General features: G+C 40.0%; 3 protein-coding genes and 1 long non-coding RNA gene across 6 annotated transcripts in view; 1 reads left to right on the plus strand and 3 right to left on the minus strand.

Annotated features, from left to right (window-relative positions):
* LOC144526813 (complement factor H-related protein 2-like) overlaps window positions 1-17,104 on the minus strand; it is a 29,569-nt gene extending 12,465 nt beyond the window's left edge. For all 3 annotated transcript variants that reach the window (XM_078264483.1, XM_078264484.1, XM_078264482.1), the window contains exon 1: window positions 16,840-17,104. The gene's annotated coding sequence lies outside the window, so the exon portion shown is untranslated. The remainder of the gene's footprint in view (window positions 1-16,839) is intronic.
* On the minus strand, window positions 1,345-10,954 carry LOC144526812 (complement factor H-related protein 1-like). Its single transcript, XM_078264481.1, has 11 exons — window positions 10,639-10,954; window positions 10,357-10,548; window positions 9,538-9,717; window positions 9,150-9,341; window positions 6,450-6,521; window positions 4,589-4,660; window positions 4,340-4,396; window positions 2,149-2,310; window positions 1,898-2,059; window positions 1,742-1,767; window positions 1,345-1,584 (listed from the first exon to the last, which is right to left on the minus strand). The coding sequence occupies exons 1-11, from the start codon at window positions 10,694-10,696 to the stop codon at window positions 1,573-1,575; spliced, it is 1,185 nt and encodes a 394-aa protein (XP_078120607.1). The 5' UTR covers window positions 10,697-10,954; the 3' UTR covers window positions 1,345-1,572.
* Window positions 17,105-17,285: 181 nt separating the features above from the next.
* Window positions 17,286-20,400, plus strand: LOC144526816 (uncharacterized). Its single transcript, XR_013502778.1, has 3 exons — window positions 17,286-17,527; window positions 19,368-19,436; window positions 19,992-20,400. It is a non-coding gene; the product is annotated as an uncharacterized LOC144526816 (long non-coding RNA).
* A 2,331-nt stretch (window positions 20,401-22,731) lies between these two features.
* The window catches only part of cdc73 (cell division cycle 73, Paf1/RNA polymerase II complex component, homolog (S. cerevisiae)), a 26,017-nt gene continuing 23,659 nt past the window's right edge, over window positions 22,732-25,089 (minus strand). The window contains exons 16-17 of the mRNA XM_078264485.1: window positions 24,756-24,897; window positions 22,732-23,569 (exon numbers count right to left, since the gene is read on the minus strand). Of these exons, the coding sequence (XP_078120611.1) occupies window positions 23,533-23,569; window positions 24,756-24,897 (179 nt within the window). The 3' untranslated portion in view covers window positions 22,732-23,532. The remainder of the gene's footprint in view (window positions 23,570-24,755; window positions 24,898-25,089) is intronic.

Genomic DNA, 25,089 nt, shown 5'->3' on the forward strand with positions numbered 1-25,089 from the left:
CTTTTGATCATCTGTTTTTTTTTTTGGATTATTTAAAGCCCAAGTTTCAAAATGATTTCCTGGACTGGTGTGATCAGAGATCAGTCTTGATTCAGTTATTCATCCAGCCAGGTCTTCACCACTTCTGGATTAACAGAATATCTAAAAACACATTCGTTACGCCCACTTCAGACCAAAGAAAACCGTTTCAGAACGTCGCAGAGAAACGTTTCAGCGGTCTGAACCGGCCCGTCTCAGCTCGACTCAAACCAGCTGATGGTTTCGCTCAGACTCAGCTGTTCCAGTCGCAGAGGCTGGTTTTAGAACGAGTAAGAGACGTCACCTGTTTCACCAGCCAATAGAGAAGTCAGCTGGTAAAGCCAGCTATTAACTGTAGAAATAAAATGATCCATGATCCATATTGTTTTTATGTTACAAACAGCTGGTCGAACGGTAAAAACTTGTAAACACATTAGTTATTTATCATGTTCATCCATTTGAATCCTGTAAAGAAAGAGTTTACATTGTGATTTACTTAATTCTTTTTGTATTGTTCGTACCTGTTATTTCTAAGAGCTCCGAACTGTGAGGGTGTGTCGAGCTAGAGAGCATGCTAGCTGATGGCGGAAACTCTTCGATTAGCGCCCTCGAGGGCAGCGGAATGAGGTATGAAGGAAAATGTGTGGCGTGTGTATTATTATCAGAAGGGAAAAGGAAAAGAGAATGTCATTACTTCATTTGTTTATGGGTTAATTGCACATGTCATCAAGATAAAAGCAATATATTCATTCTGTGAACAATTATAATATATTGTATTTCATTTAAAAGAAGCATGTGATATTTTATTTGTCATAATAGCTTTAAAAAACATATTTCATTTCATATTTCATATTGGTTATTAGTTAAAATGTTAAAATGATTTGTATTGGGTGTAAACATGATTAATATGTGAACATGATTTATGTGCGAATTATTTGTGAAACTACATAGAAGCATTTTGTATTTCTTCTGTTCTGTAGTTTTCACGGTGTTCATGGTGCTTATGGTGCATGGTGCTCGTTGAGAGGAAGAAATAAATCACATCCCGTTTGAAACTCTCTGCGTCTTGATCAATAAATCCAAGGGGCCGCTACATTAAGTAATAATATGTTTTAAATACGCAAGCATTTCCATTCTATTCTAAGATTATTTGAAGGTTTTATGAATGAAACACACAATGGTCTTTGTGAGTCTGTCTGTCCATGTGTCGGCATACTTTGCAGTAATGCTGCCTCATGTAGGCTATATTAATATAAGAACTAATGCTTACTGATATATCCATATTTAGTTCTACACTTTGTAGAGAAAGTAATACAAAGATCTCTGTTAAGATTTCTATAGTGAACATTTATTCAGACTGCTGTTGATATATCAACTTTATTTAAAAGTACAGATCATGTTATTAATACATCAAGAGTTCCAGTCATAAAAATAAGCTCCAACATTGTGTGTATATATTCTTGATCCAAATGAAAAAGCAATAATGTTTTGGGTATCGTTTTCTGGTGGAGGAATTTTAGAAGTGTCGAGCAGCGATTCGTCGGCTGTGCTTTACTAGCAAAGTCTCTGTTTTCAACACAGACAGGAAGTAATAAGGTTTACAGTTAAATAATTCATGTAAAACCGAATAATGAAGTTAAAAAAGTGCTATCCAACATTAAATACACAAAACTATGATAATAAATGAAAATCTTTGATTTATAAATCAAAGAATAGCACTCACCTCTAGATGGTAATTATGATGACAACCTACAAAGTAGTCCAATGACAGCAATGCAGCAGTGAATAATTAATCAATAATGAATTCATTCATACAAACTTGCTGAAACTCAAAGCATTGTGGCAAATTAAAATGTAAAGATCTTACTTATATACTTACACTCGGTATAAACAGGTATTCTATTGATGCACTGAACACGAATGCTGTAATCATTCCAAATACACTGAATGTACTTTGTTTCTTTTTCAGTTAGATATACACGTCCAGATAGTGAAATACCATACACAGGATGTTGAGCAGGATCTATGATACAGTCTGCCTCTGCACAAAATAAACAGAAAGATTTTTTTTTTTTGTAACATCTTCGATAGACTTTTAGAATGACGATAGTATTACTGACTTGTTTATACCTTGGCAGATGGGTAGTTGTGACCAGCTGCCTTCACTGTGACACCTCACGGTGTCTGAACCCACTTGTTTATAAAAGACATTGCATTGGTATTTCAAAAACATTGGATCTTCTTTCACAACATCACCGTTTGGTACAACTGGGTATGCTCCACAGTGGACGACTGAAATTTAAAAAAGGGGTTATTTAACAGTGTCATAGTATCTTAATGAAGTAGTGATCACAGCAGCAACAGCACAACTTAATAAAATAAACATTGTGCAATCAGCCTGTTATTTTGTTTACCTAAAATCTAAGCTTAAATTAAATCCTTGTTTTATCCTTGTTGTGGTCTCTGTCACCATGACGTCACCACTTCTTTCACCTGACAGCGATGAGCTTCCCTGGGAGGGTGCAGCACACAGAATATACACACTATCCGACCACATCCCACCCTCTCCAGTGCAGGCACTCTAACCAATCATTACCAGTCATTAGTGCAGTGATAAAGACATGATCTCTCACTGGGTTCTCACCACAAACACTGCCAATTACAGTTGTTGGCAGTGGCAGACTCCGGCACGAGCTACATGTGGTGGGTCACCAGCCTGCAGAAGGTTTTCAAGCATCCAATGCGCATTATAAGGCACTGCATAGTTTATATCCTTGACATTCCACTTCCGGGGTTGCTCCGGTACCGTAGGAAATTCCGCCGGATGCGTGTGTTTTCGCCGATGTCCGTTGCCTTCCACTTTCTTTGTGTTGGAATTTTAAACTCCAGTGGATTTATGAGGTCTATGGTTAACTGCTTCTCAGATCTCTGCAGGGTAAATCCAGACAACTAGCTAGACTATCTGTTCAATCTGAGTTTTCTCTCGCACGTCTAAAACAACTTTTGAACGTACACTTTCCACCAAAACAAATTCCTTCCCTAGGCTATTTTGCAGCAGCTCATTGCGGAGCTTAGCACCGCCCATCACGATTGTGATTGGCTTAAAGAAATGCCAATAAACCAGAGCACATTTTTCTCCCATCTCGGAATGCTGTATGGACTAGCCAGGCCCTCCTCCTCCACACTGTGGAGGAAGGTCTGGCAAAGCGAAACTAGGCACTACATAATGTTTCCTTCACTAGAAGGACACCGTAGAAGGCACTTCATCTTGTATTATTTGCCATATGGGGCAGCTGTGACTCAGGAGGTAGAGCGGTCGCCTACCAATCGGAAGGTTGGTGATTTGATCCCTGGCCCTGCAGTTCCATGTCGAAGTGTTCTTGGGCAATATATCCATCTTCACATTCATACTGCACTACTGAATCTACAGTAAATAACTCCTGGTATTCCTGATGGATGATGACTGCATGTGCTCAGGATGATGTGCTTGCCTTTTCTTCATTATTAGCTCAGAAACTAATGTTGTTACAGTGGAAATCTTACAAACCCCCAACGCATTCCAAATGACTAAAGAGCGTCATGTCACATCTAAAGCTAGAGAAACTTAAGAACCCTACAGAAGGCTGCATTACCAAGTATTTTAAAGTCTGGCAGCCTCCTGTACTTTGTACATGAATTTGTATCCAAGCAGCAGTGGGTCTCTTTGGTTATTGTGTTATGGCTTTTATTTTTCTATTCTGTGGTGTGTGTGATTCTATGTTATTTGGGTATTTGTATTTCACTTTTTTTTTAAATCTCAATAAAAAGATTTGAATGCCATGGGGGGGCAAATAGTTTATTTATGTTCTTTTTCCGTTATAATTGACTGTCAAACTGGATAATAAAAGAACGTTCTGTAGCATTCATGTTTCATAAAGAGTTTAACCTGAGCCAGACTGACAACAAAGATAGAAATCATATCACATCCATACAGGGATAGTAGTATACAGTTCTTAAAACATAATAAAATATATGACACACTAGTATCGGATCGGTACTCGGTATCGGCCGATACGCAAGTTCAGGTATCAGAATCGGTATTCAGGTATCAGAATCGGTATCGGGAAGCAAAAAATGGTATCGGACCATCTCTAATCCCAAAACCACTCAGTAAGGCTGTACTGAAATGATACAGATTTCTTTTAAATGTCCAGTTGCTATAAATTCAGTTTTTTTTCATTACAGTAACTAGCCAGCTAGATAATAAATATTTAAAAGTTATACCAACTGAATACATAGACCTAGTCCGATACATGTGATGCAATGAATATGAATGATTTACCTGCTGTGAATGAAGATTTCCTGTCTCTCTCATTCGAGCCAGAGGTGGCAAACGATCCTGTAAGATACAGAGCAGATAAAGGGATACATACAGAACAGAAGACACTCCTGTTAGTTTCACTTTGGGGTGTTCTTTGGCATCCATTACTCTCTGATATAGAATTATAATCAAACTGTTTTAAAAATTAGAAAATGTAAATTGTAAAGTAAATCTAACTTCCAATCAATGAAGTAAAGGTCAATGACCTACCTCCACCTGCAGGTGGTGTCCTGCTGCCAGATGTACCTCCACCATCTCCAGGACCTAAACTGGTTCCTCTGTCTAAGTGGAAACAAAACAACAAGTTAGATACACAGTATATACATGTTCTATGGATAGATTAGATCAATAGATTTACTTATTCATATTTAGTACAGGTTAATAACCTGTATTAATAACCTTAATGTACCGCCACCATGTCCCATCTCTGGTCTGGTTCCTCTGCCTGACAGGAAGGATATTATTGCAAGTGCCCACTACAGGACACTTAATTGGACACTTTTGCTTTGTATTTTTGGTATTATTGGATAATTGGTTAAAAAAAGAGACCACCCACACACCACCCTCCAAACTCTTTAGATAGCCTACCAAGTATCAGTTTTACTACATCCCAATGCACATTGTTCTGGTGTGTGGAGAAATCTAAAACTTGACAGGCCTGCCATGCCTTATCATGGTTTATGAACTCAGACAATCGCTGCTCAAGGGGGTTTAGCGAATGTTCAATTGTCACGTTTGCATTTATTTGAATCACTTCATATCTCAGCACATTGTCTATCATTTAGTGCACGTTGGGCCTTCAGTCCAGTTTACAGACATGCAAGTGATGTTTTCTTTGGTTCCTCCTCCCTCTACAGTATATCCATCTTCACATTCAATAGGCATTAGATAATGTTTCCTTCACTAGAAGGGCACAGTAGAAGGCACTTCATCTTGTATTATCTACCATATGGGGCAGCTGTGACTCAGGAGGTAGAGCGGTCGCCTACCAATCGGAAGGTTGGTGATTTGATCCCTGGCCCTGCAGTTCCATGTCGAAGTGTTCTTGGGCAATATATCCATCTTCACATTCATACTGCACTACTGAATCTACAGTAAATAAGTCCTGGTATTCCTGATGGATGATGACTACATGTGTTCAGGATGATGCGCTTGCCTTTTATTCATTATTAGCTCAGAAACTAATGTTGTTACTCCATGTCGAAGTGTCCTTGGGCAAGACACTGAACCCTGTATTGCTCCAGATGCTGTACCATCAGAGTGCAAATGTGTGTGAATGTTTATCTGATGAGCAGGTGGCACCTTGTACGGCAGCCTTCACCACAGTGTATGAATGTGTGTGAATTGTTCCTGTAATATGTTAAACCGCTTTGAGTAGTCGTTAAGACTAGTAAAGCGCTAAATAAAAAGTCCATTCATATTTACATAGGGGGCTTCCCCAAAAAAAGACATACAACCAAATCCAGCAACTGCAATATTTGGGGTAGCACCTTGGGAAGCTTTACTGTCATGTGCTCAGGATGATGCGCTTGCCTTTTTTTCATTATTAGCTCAGAAACTAATGTTGTTACAGTGGAAATCTTACAAACTCCCAGGGCATTCCAAATGACTAAAGAGTGTCATGGCACATCTAGCTTAAGTACCCTATAGGAGGCTTCATTAACAAGTATTTTAAAGTCTGGCAGCCCACTGTTAGCCTGACATGGTCATACTCAGATTCTAGTCAGAATGTGAACTTCCCGACCTTGAATGTTTTGGGCGGGGCTAAGTTCAGCTGGCATCCAGGCTAACCCACTGTACTTTGAACATGAATTTGCATCCAAGCAGCAGTAGGTCTCTTTGGTTATTGTGTTATTGCTTTTATTTTTGTCTGACCTTTTATACAGTGTTGTGTATGTATGTAGGATACATACAGAACAGAAGACACTCCTGTTAGTTTCACTTTGGGATGTTCTTTGGCATCCATTACTCTCTGATATAGAATTATAATCAAACAGTTTTAAAAATTAGAAAATGTAAATTGTAAAGTAAATCTAACTTCCAATCAATGATGTAAAGGTCAATGACCTACCTCCACCTGCAGGTGGTGTCCTGCTGCCAGATGTACCTCCACCATCTCTAGGACCTAAACTGGTTCCTCTGTCTAAGTGGAAACAAAACAACAAGTTAGATACACATGTTCTATGGATAGATTAGATCAACCTTTTATACAATGTTGTGTATGTATGTTTCTATTCTGTGGTGTGTGTGATTCTATGTTATTTGGGTATTTGTATTTCACTTTTATAAAACCATAGGGGCTTCAAAGAGGGTACCTTCAAAGGTGAGTGAAGGTTATGATATATACCCTAGCTATCCCAAAACCACTCAGTAAGGCTGTACTGAAATGATACAGATTTCTTTTAAATGTCCAGTGGCTATAAATTCCGTTTTTTTTCATTACAGTAACTAGTAAATATTTAAAAAGTGGCCTTCCGCTGATACTTCTGGGCGACTTCAACATCCAGACAGAGAAGTCAGCTGCCTTTCTACACCTTCTCTTTTCTTTTGCCCTCTCACTCTCGCCTTCCCCACCCACTCACAAAGCTGGCAACCACCTAGATCTCATATTCACCAGAACCTGCTCTACAACCAACCTCACTGTTACTCCACTCCATACCTCAGACTATTTATTCATCTCTCTCTCTCTCTCTCTCTCCCACTCTCCCAAGCTCACAACCATATCTCAAGAGACACTATACCTGTCCGCCGTAATATTTGTTCACTCTCGCCTTCTTCTCTGGCGTCATGTACTATATCAACCCTCCCTCCATCTGATTATTTCTTACTCATGCCTCCCAACGCTGCCACAGACACTCTCCTCTCTACTCTATCCTCCTCTCTTGACTCTCTCTGCCCTCTTACTTCATGGCAGGCTCGCAAATACCCCCCCAGCTCTGTGGTTATCTGACTCAGTGCGTGCTGAAAGATCAACAATACGGGCAGCGGAAAGGAAAATGGCGGAAATCTAAACACCCAGATGATCTGCTTACCTATCAGTCTCTTCTTTCCTCCTTTGCTGCCTCTATTTCAGCAGCAAAAAGCTCTTTTTATCAAACCAAAATCAAATTTTCTTTCTCCAAACCCCAAAAAACTTTTTTCCATCTTCTCTAACCTCCTAGATTCCCCCAGTCCACCTCCTCCCTCCTCCCTCCTACCAACCCACTTTGTCAACTACTTTGTAAAAAAGATAGATGACATACGCTCTTCATTCTCCACCACACTTCCTGAATTCATCTTACCATCGATCACATCCAGTACTCTTTCCTCTTTCACCCCTCTATCTCCAAATCAAATTCTTACTTTGATTACCTCCGCCCGCCCAACCACCTGCCCCCTTGATCCTATCCCTTCTCACCTTCTCCAGTCTATTGCTCCTGACCTTCTTCCTTTCCTCACTCATCTCATTAACATCTTCTTGTCAACTGGCTGTTTCCCTCACGGCCTCAAAGAGGCAAGAGTGACCCCACTACTCAAAAAACCAACACTTGACTAGTCTGAAGTAAATAACTACAGACCCGTTTCCCTTCTTCCATTTCTTTCCAAAACTCTTGAGCGTGCCTTTTATAATCAACTCTCTATCTATCTCCACCAGAACAACCTTCTTGATCCCCACCAGTCTGGCTTCAAGGCTGGCCACTCAACAGAACTGCCCTCCTTGCTGTCACTGAGCAGCTTCACATCGCTAGAGCAGCCTCTCTCTCCTCCTTTCTGCTGCATTTGACACAGTGAACCACCAGATCCTCATTTCGACACCCCAGGATCTCGGTGTCTCAGGCTCTGCGCTCTCTTTGCTCAAATCTTACCTGGCAGACCGAACCTACCGGATAACTTGGAGAGGATCTACCCCAGAACTTTGCCCACTCAAAACTGGGGTTCCTCAGGGATCAGTCCTGGGTCCCCTACTCTTCTCTCTGTACACCAACTCTCTTGGGTCTGTCATTCAGTCGCACGGCTTTTCTTATCACAGCTACGCAGATGACACCCAACTAATTCTCTCCTTTCCTCAGGTTCTGGTTCAGACTCTAGTCATCTCACGTCTAGACTACTGCAACTCCCTGTTGATTGGCCTGCCTGCATGTGCTCCGGCCCCTGCAGCTCATTCAGAACACAGCAGCTCGACTTGTCTTCAACCTCCCCAAGTTCTCTCACACTACACCGCTCCTCCGCTCTCTTCATTGGTTACCAGTTGCTGCCCGCATCCACTTCAGGACACTAGTACTTGCATACAGGGCCACGAACGGATCAGCCCCAGCATACATCCAGGACATGGTCAAACCCTATACCCCAACCCGCCCACTCCGCTCTGCATCAGCCAACCTGCTTGCTGCCCCCTCACAGCGAGGGAGAACTAATCACTCAATGAAATCTGACTGTTTGCTGTCCTGGCTCCTAAATGGTGGAATGAGCTCGCTATTGACATCAGGATGGCCGAAAACCTGTGCATCGAAGGCCGAAGGCTAAAAACACATCTCTTCCGACTACACCTTGGATAAAGAAGGAGGGGGGGCAACAAAAAAAAATTTACTCCTCGACGCAGTGGGCCCGGGTTCAGCTCCGACATGCGGCCCTTTGCTGCATGTCGTTCCCCCTCTCTCTCCCCTTTCATGTATCCAGCTGTCCTGTCACTTAAAAGCCTAAAATGCCCAAAAAATAATCTTAAAAAAAGAAATCTCACAATATCTTCTTCTTCTCTCTAATATCATATCTCATCACATTGTCCATAACTTACTGCACGTTGGGCCTTCAGTCCAGTTTCCAGACATACAAGTGATGTTTTCTTTGGTTCCTCCTCCCTCTAAAGTATATCCATCTTCACATTCATACTGCACTTCTGAATCTGCAGCAAACAACTCCTGGTATTCCTGTTGAATGATGACTGCATGGGGGATTTTAGGGGGCTCACCACATGCCTCAATACTTTCTGTGAAAATAAGCACATTTGTCAAAAAAAATAAAAATAAAGCTCAGATCTGAGTGTAGAGCTCAGTTGAGTGGTTACTTGGTTGCCTTGGTTAGTGTAGTTGGTGAGATTCAAACTAATAATTATGATTTAGACACTGAGATTATTCTGGTCACTGTTAGTGTAACAGCTTGCTTATATAGAACATCTTACTCACTCTCACAGACCGGCACAGAGGACCATGTTCCATTTGTACATATGGCTGTAGCATCACGGTTTTTGTGTTCATATCCTTCGTCACATCTTACCCTGAATCGTTGTTCTTCCTCATACCAACCTTTTGAGTTTTTTTTGTTTTGTGCATTAGGTATGTCTGGTGGAATGCAGGCTTTTTCATCTGAGGAAAAAAACAACAACACATTTTTACCATGGTGTATCTGAAATTCTTTTTATTTTGAGAATGACAATTCAAATGACAAAATGATTATTTTCATGAACATTATCATCAGGATTTATTTCAGCTGTCATGTCGTCCATCTTTACATACAGTCTATAGTTACAGCTCAGCGAAAGATCCCTGTAAATAATTACTTGGAAACCCCTGAAAGTCTGGTTTTTCAGGACTTTACTGTTCTAATGTAAACTACAGTGTAATGTTGGTATTTCAGTAAAAACAAAACAAGTGGAATTTACCAAGTACGATGAGATTATTTGGATGCTTATTACAAAATGATGATATAAAAGTTTTATTTATTCTTCAATCTTAGATCTAACTATGAACTATGAACAGTATCAGAAATGTAAAAATAATTTAAATGTATTTTTTACTCTACAGTGTCATACAGTGACAGATGGAAGACTTCATCATTTTTGCAATATTTACATAGAATAAATATCATAAATAAATGTTTTCCAAGAAGGTATTCAAATAAAAATAAAACACATAATGTGACACACAGTTTACGCTAAAAAACACTTCTGCAGGCTTTCAGCATCTCATTCAAATAAACCAGGGGAGATATTATAGAACACTTACCTATACACTGTGGTTTAGGCGTCCATTCACCATTTTGACAAGTGATTGTTGCCCACCAACCCTCCACTGCTGGTTTAAGTCCGTTATCACAGCCATACATGAGGTTTTCTTCATGAGAATACGTGTTTTGTTCCGGGACCAAATAACCACCAGCAAGAGTCGGAGGACGACACTGCTGACCTGCACTTTGAGCTGAAACAGCGATAAGTAAGAGAGCACTATAAGGAAACGCTTTAAAAAACAAAGAAAAAAAAGATAGGCAATAGAATTTAGTGTTCTTACCATGCAGTCCTCCTGGGAACCAAACCAAAAGAACAAATCCAAGATATCTCACAGACATTTTGTCAAGAATTAAAATACTAGAGCAGAGCGAGGTGCCCAGTTCACAGAAGAACCAGTTAATAATTGTGAAAGGCAATTCCCCGAAAGGTTAAGAAACATGGCGCAAACTGTAACTGTGATTGTGACATCACGCTGTTGCTCTGAAGCCAACACACAATAATAAGCACCAAGCATATACTTTACAAACACATACACACATTGATCTCAGAGATACATGTGAGATATAAGAATACTTCCCCCACTTTCAGAAAGATTATAATAAAATATGACTTCCTCATAATATGACTAATTTCAAATTATGAGGTTTGTCATGATTTTGCCAATTATTATGTTTCCCTTGATTTTAAGAAAGTAATATTAGTAGTCCTAATGATTTATGATATTATCTCGATATTGTGACATTATCAACAACACCTTAATCTGATTACAAAGTCAGCATTGGGATAGTTGTTGCTTTCCTGATCAAAGATGACACTGTACATTTGGTGCCTTAAGGCTTTCATTTTGTATATTTTATATATTGTAACGTTCCAGCAAATGATGCAGCATTCTGCTGTGTTTATTCCATGTTTGTTTACACAGAATGGCACTGGCAACATTGATTCATTTGTTTACAGTCCACATTTCAAAATGATTTCCCGGACTGCTGTGATCGAAGGTCAAAGTAACAGAAGTTCAAATTCTGTAAATAAACCAAAGAAAAAACATTTGACAAAACAGAAACAGATGAGGAACCATCCTCAATATTATTTATTAAAATAACATATTGCTATTGATGATTAGGATGTGATCATACATTTGTTTTTGGGCTCCATGTCAGACTGTGATTGCCATTTGCTGGATCCTGGTGTGCTCTGCATCGCTTCATCCAGTCCTAATGACATGTCAGGAACATGTCAGAGCAGCATAGTGTACAGTATGTAACAACTCTTGAGCCTTTTCTTCTTTCCATCAGAGGGGAGACATGGACATACAGTGTCTCAGGACAGATCTATGAACTTGAAGTTGAAAATATACTGTATATATATATATATATATATATGTATGTGTGTGTGTGTGTGTGTGTGTGTGTGTGTGTGTGTGTATGTGTGTGTAAAATACTGATATTTATTGAAGTTGGGTTGTATCTAGTTGTAAAATTGTTTTGTATTTGTTTGCAAATAAATTTGTGAACACCATACGCACAAATCGTTATGTGTTTGTAAATCTCCTTTTTATTTATCAAGAAACATGCAATTGTCACCAATATTGAGAATTTAATTTGTCTTCATAGCTAAAGACTTCAGAAACGTAAAATCAACGTTTTTACATACTAAGAAATGTTGTGTGAATGTTTTGAAGGGTTCTTACATCTTACACTGTGATCTGCCTGTTTGTGACACCTTTACTATAATCAGAGCCATATTTTAACAGTTTCTAAGTTGCAAAGCTGCAGACAGATACAGTAACACAGCAGCAATGCTAAGGGGCAACATTTCTGAGGCCAAGAAATGTTTCTCTGACTTGTGAATATAAAATGCATACACTGGAAATAATCATGTTCTCCGTTTCAGTGTTACTCTTGCTATTGTGCATTTACTACATAATCAATTCTAAGCCTTGACATTGTGTTCCAGGACATCATCAAAATCCGGCAGACACAAATTACTGACCTAAAAAGAGTACTGCATCTCTGCTGAGGGTGACTTCAGAAAGTGAAGCAGGGTCAAACAGTTGGATGTTATAAAAGAGGAAGGAGGTCTGGATACAATTTGTCCTTCTCTGTGTGCGAGTCCCTCAGGCTCCAGAGGTCTATATTTATTTCTATCTGCTTTACCACTCTTGTCCTGCCCTCGCCGATTGGTGAGGAAGCTCACTTGTCTGTGTTTTTTCTCGTTCATTATCCGTATTACCACACTACACCTTCCCTCGTTCTAGATTTTCTTCTCACACCCAAGTGAAGACAAGTGAGCTGAAGGATATAATAAAGACACTGTTTTGAGTAGGGAATAAAGACCTTGACATAATTAAATTTATTTTTCTAGTTCAGCCCAAGAAAACATATATCGTGATATTTTGAAATTCATCTTTCATTTTATTTTGTTCCTTTTATTTGTGCACATTGCCTCCAGATATTTCTGCGTGGTTTAGCCCTGGAAGTATACGTAATCACCCACTGTGTGGACTGAGCAGTGCTGATAAAGCACTCATTACTCTTCATTTAGGAAACATCCCCTACAGACTTCATCTGCCAATACAGCTGGAAAACAATTACTAGGGGTTCAACCCTTAAGAATGTAGCCAGGCTACCCAGTCAGGATTTTCTACAAAAGCCTTGCAGCCAGCCTGCATTTTATGTCAAAGACTGTGGAAGGAACACATGATACAGAGTACATGTTACAATACAGCAAACGTTAATGTATGATTATGTATGATCCTGACCTTGCAGCAAAAAGCTGTCAACCAAACTTAAAGGTGCAGTAGGTAAGACTTATAAAACTAACTTTCTGTCATGTTTGCTGAAACTGACCCTATGTTCCAGTAGAACTACATGAAGCAGGTAATTAAATGCAAATACAAAGTGTGATTTGCAAAAATCCACCGCTCCCTGTTCAGATTCACCAATCAGGGCCGGGGGGGGTGTCTAATTGCGTGTCAATCACTGCTCAGGCACACACATTCATTCTCACCCCGTGGGGGGAGGGGCTTAGCTTAGATTTAGCAGAAAGGGTGGGGGGGGGGAGACTGAGAAGTTGTCGATGTTCAAATTCTTTGGCTAAATCCTTGGTTTTCACCCTACCTACAGCACCTTTAACTGAGAAGTTTAGTATATATATTTTATATATTTTATATATATATATTATATTTTTTATTTCCTCCACTAATCTTTGAGCAGCAGAATTAGCTCTGGCTATTTCCTATTATCTTATACCTTGGGCCATCACAAGTTGATAACGACCACCCCCAACTCGGCCCCGTTTGGTCTCAGGGGCCAAAAAACACCCTTTTTGGGAAAAGCTTATGGGGGAATGATGTAATTGTGAATATTAAGGTACTGCAGCTACATAAATGGTCATATAACCCTAATATTAGGGGAAACTAGCAGAAAAAGATTTGCGGTCAAATATCACCCTCAACATACCCCAAAAGACAAAAAAATGTCTGTCCGCCTGACAAATTGTCATCAAAAGTGATCGTTTTCAAGCATTTTATTATAGATATCACTGCCTCAAATGTACATGAAAAACTTCCCAAGTTTATAAGCTTCAATTTCAGTCCAAGATGACCTTTCTATCTAGAGGATTACAGCTGGTATAACCAACGTTCTCCACTGTACCTCAAATCGGAGAAAAAAGAACTTTTAGGCATTACCATTAACAATAACAATATCTTAAACAAGAATTGAGACTTGACTTATGTACTGCTATACTATATAAAGTGAACTGCATGAAAAGTGAGTAATGTTATGCCCCTAGGTGGACTGGGGTCAGGGTGCAACATAGGGTACAGTCACACAAAATCAATTAACCAAATGTGAGATTTATTAAAGTCCACAAAGTCCTTGCAACACAAGGAATAAAGATGACTCTAGTGTGCAGTCTGTTATCAAAAAGCCAACCGTCAATTGAGTAAACGTTAGTAACCTGTACAGGTAAACATTCTTTACAGCCAAATGGCGAAACTAAAATACAGCTCAAACATAAAATAGATAACATTTCTTTGGTTCTTAGATCTTTTTGCTGCTTATCCATGCTGTACTTTGACGACTGGTCATGTTAGTGTATTGTATTAGTGTAGAATATAAACTCTCAATCATCATTTTCTTCCTCTTCACTGAATAAACTTTGAATTCTGATTAAGAATCTTTATCGGACGGACCTTCCCTTTGCCTTTGAATGCTTAAGTGCAGTCAGCACCAGTAAACGCATGCAAGGCCAGAAGAGCTGCAGTGGCGGTTCTACATTGAATTACACCCAGGGCGAGACCCCCTTCGGGCAAACAAACAAAATTGCTGAATTTTGCAGAATTACTATATAATAGTGTATATTTATTTTAAGTTCTGATAACTTATATGTCATATTTTGTACATAATTGTGTTCATTGTCTTTCGAAAATGTTGGAGGTGGAGATTGTGCAACTTAAAAAGTTGCAATATTTAAATAACTGGATTCTCTTGTTCTCTTGAAGTGTTTTTTTCAAATGTTCTAATGAAGGATTTGTGCAATTGAGAAATATCATTTTCTCTTTCACTTATGTTGTTATAATAAAATATATAAATGTGCCAAAAAGATATACAATCAAATGTAACAAGAGCAGAGAGCAACAATAATATAAAATATTAAGAATACTATGCAAATAAAATATAGAATAAATATTCTAAATAGCACAAATCCTTCATCACACAAATGTGAAAACACACTAAAGAGAATCTAATTATTACACTATTGCACTAAGAACAGAAAACACAAACTAAAACCTGACCTTTCTGGCCTTCCTTGATGCAAAATCATCACTGATGTTATCATATGAAATCTGCTCCCCTATTGAATGATTGATACTGACGGAAAGGCCAGTGAGCTGTTCCTGGGACATGGTTGACCTCAGGTATGACTTGATCAACTTTAGTTTTGAAAAGCTCCTCTCTACTTCAGCCACAGTGACTGGCGGAGTAAGTGCAATCCTGAGAGCAGTCCAAAAGTTGGGGTAGATCTCCGATAGATCCTTGTCATGCATAAAAGCAAGGAGGCTCATGGTCCCTCTGTGGGTGCTCAGTATTAGCGGAGCACCAACGGTATCGGTTCCTATGCCCAGCAACCCGTTCGACCCAGAGGTGAACTGTCCCCCGCTCCCCCCTCCCATTTCCCCTTCTCCCACAGCTTCTCTGTGCACGGTACCTTCTCAGCAAGCAGGGGCGCTAATTTGCCAATTCCCCACACGGTGAAATGATAGATAATACAGTAGAAAAATGTGTTCCTGTGAATAATCTTCAGCCAGCTGGTTGATGTTGATTAGTCTATCTCCCATGTCAAAGATGATGTTGACAGTTGATGACTTGGCATAATACAGGAGGATGAAGAAAATGTCAGAGTCTTTTGCTCTGACTCTAACTGTTTACATTTTAGTTTGGATATACTGCATGTAAATGATCACCCTCACGTCTGTTTCTTCATATTTTGAACAGATCCCTGGTAGAAGTTCTTTTGACATAACTCCAGCATTGCATTATCTTTAAAGCAGTGACGGACTGGGATCAAAAAACGGCCCTGGCATTTGTGTTACGGGTCCCAGGCAAGGAGACCGGGTAACAAATTTAAATTCCTGAAGACAGGTGAAATAAAAGGAGAGTTTGACACAGCAGCTTTTCTCGTCTTCTCCCGAGAAGTTGCATCTCTTTTATTCATTCAGAATAAATCACAAAACATTGCCATATTTCCATTTTCCAAAATAACACCATATCACATTCTATATATTCACATTTTAACTTACATCAGTTATTCAAGGCCACTATGGCTGCATAGTGCACTTCACATGGCTACACTGTTATTAAAGTTGTTGCTACATATAGCTGCCTAGCGAATACTGGTCGTATTAAGAGAATTCCCCACAGACACAGAAATACAGGATCAGACATTTACATCACTTATTCTTAAAACAAAAATGTATCAAATATATTTCTATAGTTTCATACCTTATTTACATTCAATATACATCAGAAGAAAATCATTCACTCTCATCGCTTATTTACTCATTTAACATGACCATATGGCCGTTACATCAAAACTTATGTCTACTTGTTACAGTTGGCAAAATAATCATTTCTAAAACCAGTGTGTATTTACTAAATCATACTCATTAAACTTGTCAACGTAACCGTTTCTAACAAGAAGAGTTTCGGAGCTCGAAATGCTATGCTACATGAATCAATGGGATGACAATGACCCAGTTCGCTGCGAGACGGCAGCTAGCCGTGACGTCATTCCAGTTTTCCGCCGCAGCTCGTTCGCGAGACGGTAGCTGACTGTTTACAGTAGCCTAGCTTAGCTAGCTGCCTCGATCAATGGCAAACTTTCTATGTACACTTGTATTGTTATATTAACAGGCGTTAAGAAAAAAAGGTTGAGACCCCAACAAGTAAAGATGGGCAGTTTACCCATTACTGACCTGAAAAGAGAGAGTTTGACACAGCAGCTTATCTCGTCTTCTCCCAAATTGCATCTGAGAGCGAGCGGAGGTCCGTCCCCATAGCAACCGGAACGCAACTGATTGCGCTATGTCACTCCTTAAAGTGACAGTAGTAATACATATTTATAGAGAGAGATACTATTTAATCATATCTATAGTATATACATGAAATGTCTTGTGGACACTAATTGGGTGTGTCACATTTGCAACACACCGGCCCTATTTTTGTCAACAACCTAGCTTGGAAATTAGTAACTCTGCCTTCCGAGTTAATCTTTTCACGCACCTTGCGGCTGCATGCATAAAGTTGCATAAAATAACGTTATCAGTAGTGGCCCATAGGGGTGCGGCCCTTATGGCAATTGCCCAAATTCCAGATGGCCAGTCCGTCACTGCTTGAAAGCTTGACCAGCCTCTATGGAAATGATAGGCCTTCGGATGATGTCTTCCATCATATCATCCCTGCAAACACGTCCAGTTGGGGTCCACATGGGCCTCACTTGGGCTGGTTGGGCTTCGGCTGGGCATGGGCACAGAGTGGGCTTTGTTGTTGGGCCCCACATGGGCAGTAGATGGGCTAAACTAAGTGGGCTCCAGCTGGGCTCTACTCCTAAGATATTCCAAATTGATTATGTCAGACATGGATGCTATTTTTAACAAAAGGCAGGTAAGAATCTGCCTCTAAACAGGGGATGATTTTATTTTATCGCATGATGTTAACCAAAAGCTTTTTTGGAGAGTATTAGTTAAGAGGACAGGAACTATCTAAACATTCACTAAACGCTAGCTAATTCCTAACTAGCTTTCAGTTAGTGAGGTAGCTAGCCAGCTGTGTAGCTTTGGTAATTAAAGCTGGTTAAAGTATGGCGTTGAACAGACAAGTTTAATTAAGTCAATATCAAGCATATTTTGAGCATATTTTGAGTGTTTGAGTTAAAGATATTGTTTAGAAGGATTTGGTTGTGACATTAGCAAGGCAGTCGAACAGGCATAGTTAGCAAGCTGTTAAAAAAAAGCTGTGAAATGCCCATTTCTCCACTTTTACCAGCTGGTGGCATTTTAATGTTTGCACTTGTTGCATTTACACTGCAAAAACACTGATGCATGTGAATGTTAGCAAAGTTTTATCGGCTAGGGTTTCTATCCATTAATGTTCTCACTTCTACTGGGCTGAAGCTGAGGCTACCATTTTGTCTCCATGTGCCATTTTCCTATTGTGTGCTCATTTCTTGTCTGTTGCCACTTAGGAGAGGCCCTGGTATTGGGCATGCTGACTCACTGAAATAACTTACTAGGACACTTGATGGAATTGAGCCATCGTAAAGGTTATCAATTTCAGCTGTGCTTTTCCTACTATGACAAGTCAAAAATGTCTGCTGTAAAAAATGTCAATTGTAGTGCATGTCTGAGAATAGCTCGGACACGCGCTTCACACCGCGAGCGGGCATGCGCGTCACCCGCCGGAAAAGTGAGAGAAAGAAAAAAGAGGCAGCAGCGGCAATGCGCAGGCAGGACAGGGTCCCGGTGTCGTGCCAAGGTACTTATCCCCGCCAGGATTTGTATCCCCTGGCCGCGGGAGCGCGCGTGCACTCGGAGCGTCGGTCCCCCTACAGGTTGTCTCGTTGGAACTACAAAAAGTTAGATAGTGGAAGACTCGACAGGGTTTTCCATAGTAAGGATCTCATTTATCTACATAAATACGTGTATTTGTCTGTTACATTAAGGCGACGTGTGAATTGTTTAATGCGTCGTTTAATATTGTGGATTAATCCACAGTGTTTTCCAAAGTTCCATATTGACATGCTCCTATTGGCCTATCTATGTTAGTCATGCAGGTTAATGAACAATATTTTTTCCTCGTCTTTGCTAACCCGTCCCTCCCTGCCCTCTAACGTGATTTCTGTTTTAATTTAATTTAGTTTAATATGGCTTTTCAATGAACCGCTTTGTTCACCTGTCTGCCATATAAGTTACAGAGGGGATACACATTATATCAGGCCGTTTCTCACCTGCTATAATGTGTATCCCCTCCCCTAACATGCAAAGGGTCTGTCCTGCCATCATGTGTGTTATTTTCTGACTTTACCAGGTCACAATAAACAACCTGAGACAATATGGAGATGTCTGCTGTTTTCAAGCAATAGTTACATAAGGGATACACAAAATATCGGGACGTTTTTCACCTGATATCTTGTGTATCCCCTATGTAACTTTTGCTAGAAAACAGCAGGCATCTCCATATTATCTTAAGTTATTTATTGTGACCAGGTAAAGTCAGAAAATAACACACAGGTAGACAGTGAGACGCAAAGACGCAGCTAAGCTGGCCTGGCCCTGGGCAAGCCAGCCTTCTTTGAGAATTCTTTATCAATCTTTTTCCCTCCCTTTGTAGAATTTCTGTTTTTACTTCAAAGATAGGCAACCTAAGTAATAATTATAATGTAAAATAAATGCATGTATTGAATTTGTGGTTATTTGGCTAAGGAGTTCTATGTCTTTCTATCTAGCTACTTTGCTGACACAACAGTGAAGAGACAGCCAAGCCATTTGAGATTGCGTGTGCATCCTTGAGAAGTGTAAGTTGTATAACTTATGTTGTCAGTTCATTTAAGCCTGTTATTGTATTAGTCTATAGTTCTTGCAAATTTAAATTAAGTTAACTGGTGAGATTCGTTGTTTGTATTCTTCACCTGCTAGCTAAGTTGCATGTGGCTGTTGATCCCCTGTAATCATAGCTAAAAACTAAAATGCTTTTTTTTTTTTTTTTTTAAATAGAAATAATGTGTGTTCAGAAAGAACTAAAAGGAGGAAAATATCAGCAAAAGTGGAGGAACATTTGCGTCTCCTTGAAAAGGAGTCTGATTGATGATTTGTTGGCACAGGATTCTGAAAAGGAATACCTACTCCATGTCACAAACGCGAGATCTTGAGGTTAGCGTTTGTCCCCAGTACATGCTTTTTTTTTTTTTCCTCCGTAAATTCATAATTAAAACAAACGATAAAAATAAAAAATAGCACACTAGTGCAGGAGTGGCAATGCCACGTATCCAGCCTTGTGTGGCAACAACACCATTTTTGTTTTCCAGAATGTGACAAAATGTTCCGCACAATAACAGCCCTTCCCCCTACAGAAAACCAGTCATCGCCACGAGAGGAGGAGATCAGTGTCTGTCCATCACTGTAACGTCTGTATCGTTCCCATGTTGCAATTTAATTAATCATTGGTCCAGAAAAGTGGAGCTGTTCAAGTTGGCTGAAAACTGATGTGGTCTTTTGGCTTGCCACTTTCTGCTTCTCATGGATCCGCCTGACGAGTTGATGGACAGGGTTTTTGAAAAATTGTGCATTCTCAGCATCTTTGATCATGTGATTAATTCCTTTTGCTTTGTTTTTTTGCGAAAAAGCTATCGATTGTTGAGATGGAGTATGGCGTCAGAGTCAAGGGATAGGTCATTAGGTCAGAGATGTGAATTTGTGACTTAAGTTCTTGTGATTTGATGAAGATCTGAAAGATAAACCCACTTGTGGCCTTGTACTGGATCACTTTCTGGTTTGATGCCACAAGCTTCCTTTTAGGTGTGGTAGACAAAATTGTCTTGAATCTGTTCCTCTTGATGGGTTCAAAGAAAAGGAGCTTTTTAGTTTGAAGTCAATCACAGATGAACTTCTTTTTGAGTTTTGCCATTTTTCAGGGCATTCTTCACATCATAGCGCACCTCTTCTGGCATAGCTGCTCCTGAACTCAAACTTGTCAAAGGCTGAGAAGTCTCAAGCTGAAATGGATTGATACAACTCTGAAAAGCTCGTACTGTTTGCTGCACTTGCCGTTTGCAGTGATTTCACGTGGTCTGAGATCTCTTTGTTGCTTCTTTGTATGTTCGCCTCGGCCACTTGTCATTTCCCACATGGCTTCGACAAACACTCCTTTGGCATGGGCAGTCATATGACGTTGGCTCGCCTCGCTTCATAATTACTGGTTATTCCACAGATCCCAGCAGAATATGTCCCAGACCCTGAGTTTGACTTGAATCAATCTAGAAGTAGAGTGGGCGCCTTACATGTATAAAAATATAGGACACCAATCTCCCAATAGAATCAATATATTTCTATAACCAGAAAAATAGATAAACTTACCTCCAAATTGTCTTTGCTAAATAACTTCAGGATGTGACATGAAGGGTTAGGGTGTTGGTTGGTTAGTGCAGTGATGTAGTCTACGTGATACGCAGGTATAGGCTAAGCAGTATACCCACTAAGAAATCTCCAGAATTTCCATATACCCACTTAAAAACACTTTCACTTCAGATATTTTTATTCACAAATACGGGGTTGAGTAATGTGACAGCAAACAAAACTAACACTGCAGAACATGCAGAGACCTTTCTCATCTTTCACTGACCCGCTCCTCGCTGAGCGTAGTGTGTGCGTAGCGACCGGGCCCCAATGCTCCATTTACACTAATGCCCGTATCCTCCCTTCACCACATTTAAGACAAATATAAGTAGCCTATTTTCCTTTTGTCCTCGTTGCTTTGGGGTCAACTTTGTGATCCAGGTTCAGGTCCCTGATGTGAAAGCCCCCCTTACTGCTTTATATTCCATTATATTTTTTGAATATCATGTGTTTTCCTTCTCATAGGATAAATAAAGGTATTCCCACCATAAATTGGTGCATAAAATTGTATCAGAATGCAGGATATTAGTCTTTGGTGCTCAAAATATCCCTGGGGGAAAGACACCCAGACCCCACACTTTTGATACTTGGATTGATAATCCTCTAGATAGAAAGGTCATCTTGGACTGAAATTGAAGCTTATAAACTTGGGAAGTTTTTCATGTACATTTGAGGCAGTGATATCTATAATATGCTTTAAAATGATCACTTTTGATGACAATTTGTCAGGCAGACAGACATTTTTTTTGTCTTTTGGGGTATGTTGAGGATATTTGACAGCAAAAAGGCAGCAATCCCCAGAATCTTTTTCTGCTAGTTTCCCCTATGGGTCAGGATACCCCATGCAAAATTATAGGGTTATACGACCATTTATGTAGCTGCAGTACCTTAATATTCACAATTACATCATTCCGCCAAAAGCTCCCCCCCCCCCCAAAAAAAAAGCCCCTGAGACCAAACGGGGCCGAGTTGGGGTTGGTTGTTATCAACTTGTGACGGCCCAAGGTATAAGATAATAGGAAATAGTGAAAAAAAAAAAAGTAGCAAAAAACATCCTGAGGAGTGGACCTGGCTCCCGGCCTTGATGTGAATCGAGTTGCAAATACATTCTGTGATACTAAAAGTAGTGGGAAAACCTATTATTAATTAGATGCCCCATATAAAAATTGGCTCTTGAAAATTAATGTATGAAACGTTTAGTTAAATCTGATTTTCTGGCAGCTGTTCCCTCTTTACACATCCAGTCGATATGGAGCAACATCAGCATTCATAAGGAATCGTGTTTCTGACCACCTAGCAAAGTGATGTACTGTACTTGTGCTAATTCCCAAATAAATTTACAAGTAATAAAATTACTAAAAAACAACTGACAGAAAAACTAGAATTGTTTGGGTCCCCTAGCCTAGACTCTAGGTCTAGGGCCCAGGCATAGTTGCCCGCCTTGCCCTGTTGGTAATCCAGCCTTGTTTCCTGTCTCCTAAAGGGACTGCTCTTTCTCAGGTCTCCCTTAAACATTTTCATTCCCATACATTCAAATAAAAGCTAAACACGAGGCAACCTGGGATCACACCAGCCATGGTGCCAGATCTTCCAATCACCCTACTAATGACACACACACACACACACACACACACGTAATGAGACTACAGGGAAAAGAATATTAATAAAGTGAACACTAATGATCTACAATAGGCTGTACACATTTGTTTCTCTGAGGCTTTATTGTCTATTTTCATGTGATGACTTAAAGCAACACTTTTCACCATTTCTCGTCTCTAGCACAACTCCAACAAAGAGGAAAACGACTTTAACCAGGTCATTGCATGACCAAGAGATGTGCTATATTGACAGAGATCATCTCACTGAGCCAGAGCAGAGTAGTATTAACAAATCACTTACCTGTGTCCTCTCTGCTCAAAGAGCTTTGGATCGGACAGGTTTCATCATATCATATATGTACATTCAGACCACAAACACCCAAAACAAAAGAAAAAGTGTAAAGGAAGTCTGTTTCCTCAAAGTCAGTGGCTGTTTTGTTTGTACCGAGAGTCATTTTCATGTTTCTCTCCGAGCTGAATTCACAATTTTTTTTCTGTATTATTGAGAGAGAAAAAATGAAAATCTCCTCTCCCTCGGACCCCATTATCTTGCTTAATACCGCATTTAAATTGTTTCCACAGTATGTTGCCCTTTTTATATAAAACATATTTTTTTTTACTTTATGAAAACATCGGAAAATAATTACAACAAAAACACAAAAATCCCCTAAATCACCTCTCCAGTGTCCAAAACAACATATCCAGCACATTTCATTAGGAGTCCCCGAGGAATCCGCTGGAAAATGTGTCCTGCTTCTCCTGTTACAATGGGGATCGTGTTAGAAGATGGGATGGCAGCTCGGACGAGAGGGGCTACGTCTGCAAGAGGTGGACCAAGGAGAGTTGGAGGGTCAATTCAATCATTTGTAGGATTTTCGGAGATGGACGCTGTGATCTGGGCTCAGAACCTGAGGTGAGATTTGTGTTTCACCATGTATCTGAGAAAAGAGGAAGGGAAGAAGGGTGAGTTTGTGCAATGCCAATGTCTTCATGTCACTACTGTTGTATAAGCATTACTGACAATAACAGGAAACAGTAGCACAGGAAACAAACAAACGGATAGATGGGTCAAGGCTCCAGACTGTGACCAAAATTTGAGAGTGTGTGCCTGAATTTTACATCCAGTCGCACGTGTGACCAGTACTTTTTTTTTTTTTTAAAACACAACGTTAAACATCAATGAATCCAGAATCTGTGGAAGGCCAATGTGTGTGAGAAGGATAGGGAATGGCCAGTGGCTAATGTGTGGAGGGGGAGGGTCCTAGAGATAACCGAGCGCGCGTAAACGTCTGTCTGTGGGAAGGAGACAGATATCACAACCGCCCTGTGCGTCTAAACAATGAGCAAGCCAGCTATTGACTCGTTCTTCCGACCTGCGGCTAGTGTGCTTGTGCCAGAGTCTACAGTTTCACAGTCGGATGTCAGAATTCAGCTGGTTGAGGTACTGTAAGAAGATGAACTCCATGAACTGCGAATGTTGCAGCGCTACCACAGAACTGCGGGGAACACGAAGTTTGCCGACAGTGCAGCCACTTCGCAGTTTAAATACAATACACTAGTTAAACACAATCTTAGCCTCAAGCATAGAGTATGCCGTGACATGTTAATAAATGAAAAAGCAACGCCACTGCCGGTTGCTTTTAGAAGACCAGAGGCTGTAAAACAGCACAGATGAGGCAGAGATGATGTTGAAATTTTACATGGCCTACTTCATTGCTAAGGAAGAACTACCCTTCACCAAATTCAAGAGTCAGCTCGACCCCTAATGTTTACATACATTTGTTAAAGTGTTGTTTTTAACTGTGAAATGACCAAAAGGTTACTAAGCACTTTGTTATTAGGCACTTTTTTTTTTTTATTCTGACGGTATATATGGTATATTTATTTTAATATTTGTACTGTCATAACAACTATGGTGCTGTCGGTTTACTTTCTATGTTGCATCTTCAAAAGTGCACAATAAAATGTGACACTGAATTTTAAACAGCACATTGTAATTTCTGCATCTAATATATTATATATATTAAGTATTTATTTTCAGTTGGGGCCACTGTTCTCCTAGTGAAAAAAGTCAGTCTGGAGCCCTGTGGGTATAAATAGACGTGCACAAGAATGAAGACAGACCTGTCGAGGGTTTCCCAAAAGCGCAGGAAGACGGGCCGGTCCAAATGGCGCCTGTGGCGGCTCAGCTCCAGGACGGTCACATCCCACTTCTGCACGTTGGGGTCTATCTTTGCCTCATCATACTTCAAATGAAAGGCTCGAACTGGAGGGGAAACATGCATGGATGAATTTGGTTTGAGGGCGTAATAACACTGTAACACGTGAAAGGATTTTTAACCACCCTTAAAAAAACAAAAAAACAAACAGGCGATCATGTGGAACATGCTGCATGTTGAAATTACAGTCATCAAAATGCTATTTACAGAACTTTCACATCCAGCCTGTAAAGTTCGAA

The sequence above is a fragment of the Sander vitreus genome, chromosome 12 (genome assembly GCF_031162955.1).
Source record: "Sander vitreus isolate 19-12246 chromosome 12, sanVit1, whole genome shotgun sequence".
Taxonomy (NCBI): domain Eukaryota; kingdom Metazoa; phylum Chordata; class Actinopteri; order Perciformes; family Percidae; genus Sander; species Sander vitreus.

What these genes read in the sequence shown, in the direction of transcription:
- LOC144526812 (XM_078264481.1), bottom strand. Translation starts at nt 10,696, where the DNA reads ATGTCTGTGAGATATCTTGGATTTGTTCTTTTGGTTTGGTTCCCAGGA. An exon ending in GTTCCCAGGAGGACTGCATG is followed by an intron (nt 10,549 to 10,638) that starts GTAAGAACACTA and finishes TCGCTGTTTCAG; the next exon opens with CTCAAAGTGCAGGTCAGCAG. An exon ending in GACACCACCTGCAGGTGGAG is followed by an intron (nt 4,397 to 4,588) that starts GTAGGTCATTGA and finishes TGTATCTTACAG; the next exon opens with GATCGTTTGCCACCTCTGGC.